The 12,774-nt window shown below is 51.3% G+C and overlaps 2 protein-coding genes across 2 annotated transcripts; one reads left to right on the forward strand and one right to left on the reverse strand.

Moving 5' to 3' along the window:
• Window positions 1-1,369: 1,369 nt before the first annotated feature.
• On the forward strand, window positions 1,370-2,836 carry V2A60_002175 (uncharacterized protein; the record flags this gene model as incomplete). Its single annotated transcript, XM_083253526.1, has 3 exons — window positions 1,370-1,655; window positions 1,712-2,713; window positions 2,775-2,836. 3 exons carry the CDS (start codon window positions 1,370-1,372, stop codon window positions 2,834-2,836), a joined length of 1,350 nt encoding a protein of 449 aa, XP_083109652.1.
• Window positions 2,837-7,942: 5,106 nt separating this feature from the next.
• V2A60_002176 (ANTH domain-containing protein) lies at window positions 7,943-11,504 on the reverse strand (the record flags this gene model as incomplete). The annotated part of the gene is made up of 5 exons (XM_083253527.1): window positions 7,943-8,029; window positions 8,231-10,644; window positions 10,710-11,191; window positions 11,254-11,394; window positions 11,473-11,504. The coding sequence occupies 5 exons, from the start codon at window positions 11,502-11,504 to the stop codon at window positions 7,943-7,945; spliced, it is 3,156 nt and encodes a 1,051-aa protein (XP_083109653.1).
• Between the last annotated feature and the right edge of the window lie 1,270 nt (window positions 11,505-12,774).

Here is a 12,774-nt window from a genome sequence, read left to right on the forward strand (position 1 = left end):
ATAGCGAACCTTGGGCTCATAGCAATGCTCTTGACATCTGAGACATGGTCGCGGCCTGAAAGCCCAAGCATTCGATTTGGTACTTTAGTCGCGAACGCTGCCACAGCATTTTTATTTGGGACTTTCATGATAATTTCAAAAATTAACATCAACAAATCTTCAAACTTACTGTCCACAGTTCTGAAAGATGACGAGGCTATGCGATTATACCTGAGAACTACTTGGCAATTGGCTCAAGCGGGCGCATCCAAATATACTAGCTCTCCGTCTGCGGAATTTGGGACGTCTGCATCTGAAGTTAAGATTGACCATACTGGAAGGCGACTACTGAGCAAAATTGGACAAGAAAGTTGGTCAGTGGCGTCACTTTGGCATCCATGCAGAAAAACTCCAGGCTCTGCTTGGAATAAATTCATGAAGAATACGCGACAGCCATACTTTTCTCGCAGAAAAGCCATGGAGGCTTTCCGGTATCAACTTCCAAGCTCTTGCCTCTCGCTAGCGGAGCCGTGGGAAATATATTATTCTGAACTGCGCTCTAAGTTCGACCAGGTAAGATGTCTGTTACCCCTACGCATTTCTAACTAACACTCGGCAGACACACCGACAACGAGTTACTCTTTCGAGCAATGAGAGAGCAACGCAATTCTCCAAACTGGCTGGTGAAACAAGCCTGCCATACCCAATAAAAGAACACACAGAAAATGTATGTGGGCTCGTTCCTGGTCGGGATACCTATTGACGAGATAGTCGGCGGAACATATTGAGGATATGGAACAAGAATTTTTGTATAATATACCAATGGTATGTGATAAATCCCACGCCAATTATCGCGGGATATTAACTGGACAAAGATCAAGAAAAACATTAATGATCTACGAGGAAACTTGTCACTTCCCTTTATTTCTAGTGCAGCGCGAGCACTCCGATTTGAAGCCGAACCGGATGAAGTGGAGGCGGATCTATTTCTCATGACTTTTAGTCAAGTATCAAGAGATTAATGAGTTAAAGCTTTAGACCATTTTTGTCTTCCCCGAAAATCTCATTAGAGTTTGTTTGGCCGAGGGTGCTACTCCTTTGTCCAACGTATGGGTGACCTCTGCAATCGGGAGTTCTGGCAACCGAGCCACTCTGTAATGGGACCCTGTGGAACTAGAAAGATTCACCCCCCCCCTACCATCCCTGCAAGGGTGGCGCTTGGGTGCACACCCTCCCAGCTCACCTGCCCTCCAGGAACATCTCACTTCCATTAAGCACCACGTTCCTGCAATCCTCGGCTCTGAAATACACTTCGATGACCACTCACCCATAAACTTCTCAATGAATCCTACATCGCCAGATTGCCAGAGTTTTTATTTTCCCAGACATAATGGATTCTATATCGAACGACCCTGACCGTCAAGAGCTGTTAAAGCGCCTCTCAACAGTCTCTGCACAAACAATTCTCCGTCACCTGCACAACGAGACAATACTGGAGATTGCCTCGAAGTGCTTCGAAGACAAAGAGAAAGACATAACTCCCGTACGGTTCTCCAAAGCTCAAAAGTCTCTCGATTTCATGCATCTGCAACAAGTCTTGCCGCAGAAGGAGAACATCAGCAAACAAGCTGGAGACCGCGCAAAGAGGCCATTGAATGCTTTTATCGCCTTCAGAAGTAAGTGCAGAAAACTTGATTTCCTAAGAAATAATTCTGACCCTCGTGATCATAAGGCTACTACGTAAAACTATTTCCAGAATCGCAGCAAAAGGCTGCATCCGGCTTCCTCACCACGCTCTGGAGCAAAGACCCATACAGAAACCGCTGGGCAATGATCGCAAAGGTATATTCTTTCGTGCGCGACGAAATAGGCAAGAAGAAGGCTCCTTTATCCTCATTTTTGATGGCTGCCTGTCCGGCCATGGACATTTTACCTCCCGATGAGTATCTCCGGGTGCTCGGTTGGGTTGTCGAAGATACCGAGCAAGGCACCAAGAAGCTCGTTCAAAGGGATGAGCTACGAGTGCCCAAAGAAACTACCAGAGTATGCCCAGATTCGGAGTTGGAACTCTTTCAAGGGATGATCGAGTTGGGATATATGCCAGATGAGAATGCGTTCTTATTGGAGGCTCTTCTGGCTCAGGATAACCGTTCAACTCTTGCTTCGACAATCTCCATCGCGGAGCGCGCCTCGATCAGACTAGACCCGGTTCCAAGTGTCTCGGTACCTGAGCCAGAAATACCGACTACAACAGCAGACAAAACAAATTGTGTCTCAAACTTGGAAGGCTCACCACTGTGTTGTGGGACGCCGCGCTGCTCAGAGGACACCTCAACACCGTCCACTTGCACCTCGATATCCACCCCCCCGACACATACCGCGGCTCTTTGGCCTCCAGCTTCGACTTCATCGCACTCTATGGCCCTGTTGTCCGATATGACCATCTCGACCGCTGGACCCCCGTTGGGCACTGTCTCTGAATCCTACTTTCGCCCATACTACTACAGTTTTGTCACCGAGGACCCCGCTGCTTGCTCCCCCGCCTCATCATTTGGCGGCGATGCTGGCTTTGGCACACGCACTGCCTCTAACGCTGGTTATTCCGCCCCGGACTCTTCACCTGCCATCCTGAGCCTGGATGGTGTGGCCGACCACCAGGCCTTCGACATTGACTGCCCGTGGGACATGAGTAGTGCGTTGAGCCAATGTACACAGCCACCAAGTGCAGATCGACGTAAGTCTCGTTACGCGTTTAACTGTCCTTTTATACTAAGCTAACTATTATGCCTTTTTAGTCTTTGTACTCTCGAGCAGCCCGGAGTACGATCCACACGAGGATTTCCACTTTACGTTCTGATGATCGTTATTTGTTTCCTTTCTATATTATGATTTCTTTTACTTCTAGTTTGTATTTTGGAGAGCAGCAATTGGCTCTTGCTTAGCGACATTAATCCGCGGGGAAAAAGTGTGGCTGAGCAGTTAGGGTTGGACAATTGGCGTTTTCCGGATTTTGTGTTTTCGCAATGGAGGCGATACCCCCTCGAGAATCTTTCTTGAGGACTCGAATTTAGTCCAAAGTTTTTTTCCTGGTCGCTTTTTTCTCGGCAATTCCATCATCATTCCTCAATTACCTGTATGACTGTCTAACACCGGGAACGCGCGATGCCAGCTGGGGAAAGGCGGCGGGCGAGAAGGGTTGCCTGTCCCCTTTCTTGCCCAGGCTGGGGCACGACAGGACCAACAAATGAAATCATGAAGAAATCCCTACTAGCGTGAATTTCCTGCTTTCTGGTCTTGTGTTAGATTAAATGCCGATATTGGTCCAAATCTGCTTTGGTGTCCACCTGCCGCGCAACTTACACGCCAGCCCCAGCTGACCACGAGCATGAGGTGGGCGACTAGCTGCTACTTGTACTGAGTACGCTCCCAAGCCCCCAACCGCCACCACATCCCGAGATTCCTCGCTAGCTGCAGGCTGCAGCTGCCCACGCCCCCTTCATGACATGGCCGCCGCCCCCGATGCCATCATAGCAAGCCCGCCAGAAATACCTTCAGCATGCGAAGCGCTAAATGCTTCCTGCGTGTGCTGGTGCCTCATGTCTCATCCCCACGCCTGCTTTGGCCGGGCCGCTCAAATCGAGGCAACCACAGTGCCAGAGAGCCCACCCAAACCTCGTTTATTCGAGCGGACGCGGCGGGCACGACTTCCTACCTCATGGCTCGGTGTCAACCTCTAGCCCCGATGCTGCTCATCACGACAACGGCCTGGCTTGCCCAAACCCTCGTCCTACTAATAGACATGGTCTCCCAGTGGCGTTGTCCCACCCACTCTGCACGACGCTTCTTAATCTACCCTCACGAACCTTTGTGGTCTGTGTAAGTTTCAGGGTCCACGAGGCTCAAAGAGCACTTCTCCTTCACAAAGGCCAACCTGTGGCGACAAAGATCGAGCTTTGGCAGTTGCGTGCGCTATTCATCCAGCGGGTCTCGGTACCAGTAATTAGTGATTTCCAGAAAAACGTGAACTGGTCTGTTACTCTGTCTCGCACTCCGCACATCTTGATGCAGATCCCGCGGAGAAAGTGATTTTAACAGTGCGATGCGATGACTTAGTCTCACGTGCTCTTGGTCCCCTATAGCTTTGTGGCATTGCACTCCAGCAGAAAAAAAACCCACCAAGCCGTGCCAGTGACGGCTGGTTCTGGGCCGGCAAGCGCACTAGCGATCATCGTTGCTCGCCGAAATCATCAGCCGCTGTGGAGGCGCGGCCATTCGTCTTTGGCCGCCCCTTTCTCCACTGCACCGGCCTTCCACGAGTTGGCCTGTGGTTGAATTAATTTTTCGTTTAGGTATCCAGAGCTACTCTTGTTAGCCCAACGGTCGATGTTTCGGTGCGCCAAGCACCGACATGAGCGCCTAGCGCTGTCGCTGTTTTGTTCAGCATCTCAACAGACATCGACTTCGTATAGGTATCATTCTCGACAGGTAGTCGTGTCTGCAATCATAAGTCAGGACATATGAATCAATCTTTTTCTGTCACGGCTAGAGCAATGCCTTGACACTCAGGGTAATCTGGGCTGAGACAATGATTTCATTGCCCTGCCGGCTCTACATCTGGCTCCCGACGGCGGCGTCTCCTGGTTGGGCGACAAGTCGCAGGGCGGCGTTTTTGTGTCTGTGTAGTTGCCGTCGCCGTCGCACCGGCTCGAAGATAGCGTTGAGACCTGACTTCATCGTGACAGTCAAAGACGAGTTTCACCACTAGAGTAACGAGGCAGTTGCTCCGAAGTGCCAAGAAAACTAGTGGCTCGCCCACTGGCGCGCGGGCGGGGGAGGGGTGCAGGGAGTTGACCAGCCAGATCGTGGCGGATAGGCATCCGGAGTTGCAAAACTAGTTACCACATGCTGTGGGGTGGCGGGCCACGTCAACTCGGCGAATCGAGAAGTATATGTTTCTAAGTGTTGGCTTCAAATTGCTCGCGTAGCCTGCTTCTTTTGGAAATACGGCGGCAAATGCAGTCAGTAATGAAATGGGAAAGACCGGCAACTCCGTCAGTAACGACGGCCCTGGTCTCCGAGGCCGAGGCCTCGAATCGGGAGCAAAGCCATTCAGCCCCGATGCAATGCAAATCGAATTAATATATCGGGATTGACGATAATCCTTACCTATGCGGATTTGCAGATATGCAGATATGCAGATGTGCAGATGTGCAGATGTGCAGATGTGCAGATTTCCTATGTCCATAGTTTCAGATGTGTAGATTCGTGTCACGCAAGTTTGATGTGAGGCTCTTAGATGTAGTTCGCTTTGCGTGGGCGCTCACGAGAATTCCCCGGAGTAAGAAGACAGGCTGATGGCTGAGGCCTAAGATTGCCCTAGCTATAGGTACGGTGTACGGTAATAGCTACACTTCCGGGTGGTTTCTTTTTCTGTGGGGGGGGGGGGGGGGGGGACGAACCAAAGAGACGAATGATTCAGCAGATCCAGCAATGGATCGGTAGTTGGGGCCATTAGACAATTTTGCTGCGCAGAGCGCCAAGGATGTGCACTAGCATGTGGCGTTGACAGGTATGTAACATGCGGGCTGACAGTAGATAGATTGGCACCACACGGTGCAGTGAGTAGGATTTTGCCCCAAGTTTTTGTGTCCTGTGTCTCGGGCTGGATGTTGCGCTGGTTTGTGCTGAGCTTAACCCACGCTAGTTAGCTGTTGGCAGGCATGCGGGTTACTGGTAAGGGTCCGGCTTTGTCGGACGGATTTCGAAATAGTTGCGAACTGTGAAACTCCAGTCAGCAATGGACTCGACCAAGGCAGCATTTCTGTGTAACTCATTTGCCAGGCTCTGTCGCTGGCTGACAGGTCGGGTATGCAGACAGCCTCAGCTGAGACAGGGTGTATATTAAATGATTGGATCTGGCCAGCCTATCCGCACGGGGTTGGGCGCAACGAAACATCACTGGTGAGCACGGCGCTTGGTCCGTGGTACAGTGCTCCGTATCTTTGTCTCGTATGTATGCTTGTTTGTGAGTAAATAGTGGCAACTCGGTTTGCCTATGGACGGCATCGTCCATGTCTGAGAATACTGACCAATAGAACAGCTGTGGACAAAGGTGTGAGATATGAAAAGTGGACAGGCAAGGTTCTCTCGCAGACACCAACGGTCACGGGAAAAGGCAATGGATGAAGGTGGATGAAAACGGTGGATCATCGATGATGTCGTGGGAAGACATGAGAAACAGACAAAGAGATGCAAGCAATGTACAAAGGAAAGGTGGGGTCCGCGTTGGGCTTATTTTGTCCCTGGTGTGTGTGTCTTGCAGCGCTTGCCAAAAGCATCCTTCAACATACTTCCTCTATTTGCATTTCTGCTACAAGATAGAGACATGGCTTCTGGAAACTTGCAAAAGGTTTTTATGATTCTCAGGAAACTTAAATCAGACGATATCGAGACGGGAAAATGGCGAGAGTGCAAGATAACTTGTGGCGGTGTGTTGGCCTGTCTGTGGCATTTGAGGGTGTTGCGGGCGCTGGAGAAGCCGCTTCTGCGTTTGCTTCGGTTTGCCTGAAACAAGCCTCCAAACACGGCAGGAGGACTTAGGAATTCTGTAAAAGGGTACCTGAGAGCGCTTCTATGGATCTTTTCTTCTCCTTCTGGGGAACTTTGATGGCAAAGGATACTTAAGAGTTTGCTCCGGTCTCGTCATTGGCCGTGTACTTTGGCTCGTGTGCCCTACTACTTAGGCAGTGGTGGCTACTTGGATACATGAGTACGTGGTTATAGTCAGTAAGTACTCCGTACCTACTAAGGCTCTGTAAATCGGTTATCTCTCATGCCAAAACGGAGTACTTCCGTACCTTAGAGGCACTTGCCTTCTATTAGTAAGTATACTGACGTTTACAACGCTATTCTTAAGTACATGGCACCTAAGTAGAGGTACCTCCAGACAGACCAGCCAAGATCCACTGACATTGCCCCTCCCCCACCCCCTTCTGCGCCTCCAGTCCACTACTTAGCTTTGCTACCAGTAGGTACCTTAGGTACTTAGTACTTAGTTAAGTAGTGCCTAGGTGCCTGTTACTGAATCATCGTCGACAGCCCACAGCCTTCTGACAGACCCGCCAAATTAGCACCAGCCGGGTGCGCTGCAACACCGTAAATACACTCTCGCCACACTTACGTACCTAGACAATTACCTAGTAGGGAAAGGACATTGAGGTCGCCAGCCTCATCCAACGGCTTCGGTTGTCGCCAGCTATTCAGCCTCTTCTACACAGGCCCTTCACCCTCATTCACAACCTGAATTCACCATCAATACCGCTTCAATCCTGCTAGCCTACCACCCAAATCAATGCCATTACGATTCAGGGCATCGCAGCCTGATGCCTCGTCGAAGTAGCCCACCGTCATCCCGAGGCCGAGCACCCCGCGCCCCACCCCGAGACCCCGAGACTCATCTCGAACGCCCGATTTTAAATCATCGGCAAACTACCAACGCCCTCTTCTCCCACCACCCTACATATCACTGCTAAATTCACTGCGCCAGCCCACGCATCCCTTATTGGGCTCCAGCTTTGACTTTCCTCACAACCCTAGACTCGACTCGACTGTCTCGATTAACGAACGCCATGGCTTGACGCCAAGGCCGTCGCTCTGCATGACGGGTGTCTATCTACAACAAGCTCTTCGCCCCGATCACCATCGGAAACTCTGGACGATTCCATTTTAGATAGCTTCAATTCTAAAATAAAATGTGCCCGGAAATCTCAAACCTCCATATCCGTGCCCCCCTCCGCCCCTTGCCCTTCGGTGGGTATTCGGCCACTAGCCTCGTGAGGACGAAACTTCCATGTGGCCACCCCTCTGGACCCTCCCTCTATTTTGTCCACGAGCCAGCAATTTGTTACTCGCCTAGTCTCCTCGTTGTCTCCTTCGCCGCTCCTGACCCCACGACCCCTCCGGCTTATTCCTCCTGGTACGAGATCTTGCGCATTTCGCCCAATCTGTGTCTGGCCGCAGCTAGAGCATTCTCCAGCTGGAGGATTTCAACCTGTTTCACCATTCGCCGTTAGTGACATGCTGCAAGCCGAAAATGGAAGTCACCAGCGTATCAGCCTTTCCAAGTATCGATCCCGTTCTGTTACAGGCCAAACATAGATGATCGATCAAAAAGAAGAACAACAGAACCAGACAGGAAAAAGCAAAAGGGCCAAGAAAGGCAAGCACCATCGCATAGGCAACATTAACATACCTGTTGTTCCATCTCCCGAACTTTGAACTCGTGGTGTCCTAGCTTAGAGTAGTCAACCTGATCCTCCTCTTGAGAGCGCTCCTTAATCATGCTTTGCACCTGCCGCACCAGGGCTCGGCATGCAGCGCCCACGGCTTTGCTGGCTTGTTCCAATTTGTCCTGGTTCTTTGACATGAACCCGGCCTTGACACGGCTGGCTGCCACCAACTGTGCTGTCGAGGCAGCTACGTCGTTTGAGGCAACGATTAGCTGTTCGGGGCTGTTTCGTTTCGACAACACACCGTCCGCCGTCTCAATCAGCGTGTTAGTGGACGATGCTACTGCCTTGGCTGCTGAAATGAGACCCTCGGTCCATCGGTTGTTCTTCTTGTAGAAAGCTGTTCGAGATGATGATCCTTTGCCAGCCTGCACAATCTCTTGCTGCGTAACTGTAGCGGCTCTGATGAGCTCCGCAATCGCATTGGTGATAGCTGTAGCGGCATCTAGGATCGAGTCATTAACCTTGAGCTCGTATGTAGAGTAGCCGTCACGCGGTTTGTTCTTGAGCTTCGCAAGACGAGCCGCCGCCGCCGCAATCGCGTCAGCAGCCTTGCTCAGCTCGGCGTCGACGATATCACCTAGATCGCCCTTGTTGTTGGCGAACTTGCCAAACCCGGGCGCAAAACCTTCGACCAGCTTATTTAGTTTCTGCAGGTTCATTTGCACGTCTGTACTACTGTTGATAACAACGTCCGTCTTTTGCACCTGGTCCATGCCCTCCAGGCGGAAGCTCTGAAGGCCACGAAAGAACTGGACAGATGCCATGGCTGACTGTCGGGCACCATTCATCAGGGAGTCGGTTTTCCTGTCATCTGTTGCCAGTCTCGTCAGACCCTTGGTGTTGCCGCACACATCTGCCATGGCTCCGGAGAACACGTTGACAGACTTGATCAGCTCGGCATGTGTACTGTTGGGTCCATCGGCGATGAAGTTATTGAAAGATGTTGCAAATTCCATGGCACTGGCAGCAGCCTTTTCAATCTGCGACAACACATAGGCTGGCGAGGCGTTTTGGTTACCAGCCTGCATGGTAGAGTCAAGCTCGTAGAGCGCATCGTCCACGCGTCCAATAGCAGCTTGGAGGACAGAGTCGATAATGTCATTTATCTTGTCCAGGTTAGCCATGATGATGGCATCCAGCTGGCTATCTAGCACCTCGTCGTTGCTACCTTGATTCTGCTTGAGATCGTTGAGCTCGATCAGAGTCTGATCCATGCCAGCTTTATACACCTCAAGCTCCTCCTCCTTGTCGCGCAGGAGTTGCTCCAGGTCGGAGCTGCCGTCACGGAGCTTGGAATGGGCATCATCGAGGGCACGAGACTTGGTGCGGAGAGCCTCCTCCAGATCGCTCATCTCACGGTTATACTTGGAGAGCATGGTCGACAGCTCGTTGCCCTTACTGCGCTCCAAGTTGTCGGCGCGGTCGTTGGCGATGCGCAGCTCGCGCTTGAGTTTCTCCAGCTCATCCTTGTTGCTTCCAGAGAGCCGATCTTTGTCATGCATGGCGCGGTCGCGCTCGCGAATCATGTCGGCAAGCTCGAGATTTTTCGTCTTGATTTCGCGCTCTAACTTCTCGCGTCGGTCGATGGCTTCCTGCGCACTGGCAGCCTTGAGTTGAACGGCCTTGAACTTTTGGAGCAGATCAAGGTGCTCAGTTCGTAACTGTGAGTACAGCTTGGCCAGAGCCTCGTACTTTGTCCTCCAAGTGTTGACTTGTTCCTGCAGAGCCCGGATCTGCTCATCCTTGCTAGTGAGTTGCTGACCGTAGTTGTTTTGCAACTGAGTCAGCTCACCCTCGAGAGCTTTAACGCGCTGATCGTACTTTTGTAGCATCAACTGGTCCTGCTCGAAGCGTGAGCGAGCGTTGAGATTCTCACGCTCAAGTTCTGCCAGTCTGCCCTGGGTCTGCCACTGAGCTTGCTGGGCAAGCAGAGCCTCTTGCTCACGCTGCTGCTGCTCGGCCAAACGTCTTTGCTGTTCGTCAAAATCTCTTTGGGCCTGCATCTGAGCCTGCTGCTGAGCCTGAAGCTGAGCCTGCTGTCGCTGCTCCAGAACGCGTTGCTGCTCCTCGTATTCTCTGTTCTGGCGGTCCAGTTCGCTCTTCCAGAAATCAGATATCTCGTCGGGTTCCACCGATTTAGGCTCCTGAACCGGTGTGGGCTGGCGTTCAATCTCTTGCTTGGGGCGTGCAGGAAGAGCGGGGGCATTCTCATCTTCGGCAAGCAGGTTCGGCGGGTCGTGAGGAAGCTTGGGAATATTGATCAGGCTGGTGAGGTAGCGGAGGTTGGAGCATTCGTAGTAGAACTTGACAAGTCTGTAGTGCTGGGCGTCGTATCGTTCGCGGAGGGGCTGCAGGGCATCATCGTCACCGGTGACTGGGGCAAGTCAGTGAAAAGCTGAACGTGCAGCCGGCGTTGCTGCGCAGAGAGGCGATGCTTACTTGTGTGAAGGGCGCGAAGCATGCTCGTGATGAACTTATAGATGCCATAACTCTCATGGACTAGGGGTACCAAGGCGGCGATTCGGCATTCGTTGTTACCGACGTTGCGAAAGTGGGAGAAGACGAGTTTCTGAAATTGCTCAATCTTATCCTGCAGTACCATCAAGTCTGTGATGGTCTCGTAGCCTTCGTTGGGGTCATTGATAGCCTTGAGACTTATGTATTCTTCGTATTCGAACGTTCCGTTAAATTCGGGATGGGCTTGGTGGAAAGATAGTTTGGCGAGCAGGAAATAGACGTATTCTCTAATCAGAGGACCATAGCCACGCACACCTTCACCGGCCATGCCACGGTTCAAGCCATCAATCCAGCCTCTGTTTGCCATAGCCTCTTTGAGGGCACTAGGGTGACCCTCCTGGAGGACCTTGTGAATGGTGATGAGGGCCTTGAACGTCTGAACCTCGTCGGCCATAATAGGTTGGCTGCCCAGGTAGAGCCGGCAGTCAGCGCAGGGCGCCTTGGGGGTGCAAGGTTGGTAACATACACTTTGATGCCTGACCAAAAGGCCAGAGAGGATCTGTGATCCCATGTGTAAACGATGCAGGCTCGAACATGCTTGCGCTTGGGAGAAATTTCGTCAGCATTGGTAGCTTTCTTGATGGAGATGGCAAGCTCTTGATCAGTTCTGGAAGCAAACGGCGGTCAGCGATGACTTGTGCGACATCAAGAGTTCACTTCGAGAGAGCGCGTTTAGCTGACGTACTTTGTGTGCTCGGCTGTGCGAAGAGTCGACATGATTGGCGACGAGGAAGGCAGCGCGGCCGTCCGGGAACTTCAAAAGGGTTGTGTTGTTCTAGTTCGGATTGAGTCGGAAAAGGGTATAAGAGAGAAATTCGGGGCCAGATGCTGGAGATCTGGTGCAGCGTCCTCGTGCAAGAGCTCCGAACAAGGCTGCGCTCTCAATGGTGAAGCGCAGCGTTGGGTGGCGATGAGGAAGCTGGGCAGTCGTCGAAGCTGTCGTCAGCGTTGGAGATGTGGCTCCGGCGACAGTGGCTGGGCACAGCTAATAATGTGGGGTTTCGGTTGTGGCACGACACGCCAGTACTATTTTTGAATTTATCCAGTGCAACATACAAAGTATAGCTTCAGATTCTAGATACTTCGTACGACAAGTCTCGGCACAATTATTTCTCCTAAAACAAGCCCAAATCTCATCTTTATTCGAATGCAGGCCCTTTGACTCTAGTCTCGACCTGCAGCACCGCAACGGAGCCACGCAATCAAGTCTCACAACTCTTATGACAATTATTGGGCAGAGAGATTAGGCGGTTACGGTGAACCCCTGTACGCCGAATGATATTTCTTGGCATTATAATTAGCTCGGTGCTCATTTTCATCTTTGACACACCTGAATCCCACCCACGGTAAACAGATAAACATCACCTGTCAAGTATAATCGCGGCATATATCAGCAGTCTTCACTCCGTGACTGATAAGCCCGACCTCCGCTATTTCAAGAAACGTTGTAAGCACTATTAAACTGAATCATGCCGTCATAATGCTCCATGCTTGATCAAGGGGAACGGCAAGAAGCCACAGGCAGGAGTTCCGGTCAGCAGACGTGATCGAGTGCGGCTTGTCCACTGATCGTAACTTCTTTCTCTTTGACATTCGCGTTGATAGTTAGTGAATGGCAGCCTTCATCTTAGTCGCGATGGAGCGGCCGCCATAAGTTGTTATCCAATCATTTCGGGCTGTATCTCGTGGCAACTACATAGGTTCCTCATTGACTCAAACATCTAGACCTGAAATAGCCTTGCAAGGGCAGAATGGGAAATTGAGTCCGAGAACTTCCCCCATCACAACATCTTAGACCAATAAGCTACAAGAATCAATAAGACTTCTTTTACATCCATTTTCTATAAGGGTCGCCTTATGTCGCGCTACTACTCAAGGTGGGTGGGTATCAGACCAGTTAGTGAGGTATTTGGATATCTGTAATTCAACACCTTGATTGCGTCGCGCTGACCTCGCACAGCTTTGTGAGTGACGGTTTAGCAAAGCA

Source organism: Cordyceps javanica, chromosome 1 (assembly GCF_051103115.1).
Source record: "Cordyceps javanica chromosome 1, complete sequence".
Classification (NCBI taxonomy): Eukaryota; Fungi; Ascomycota; class Sordariomycetes; order Hypocreales; family Cordycipitaceae; genus Cordyceps; species Cordyceps javanica.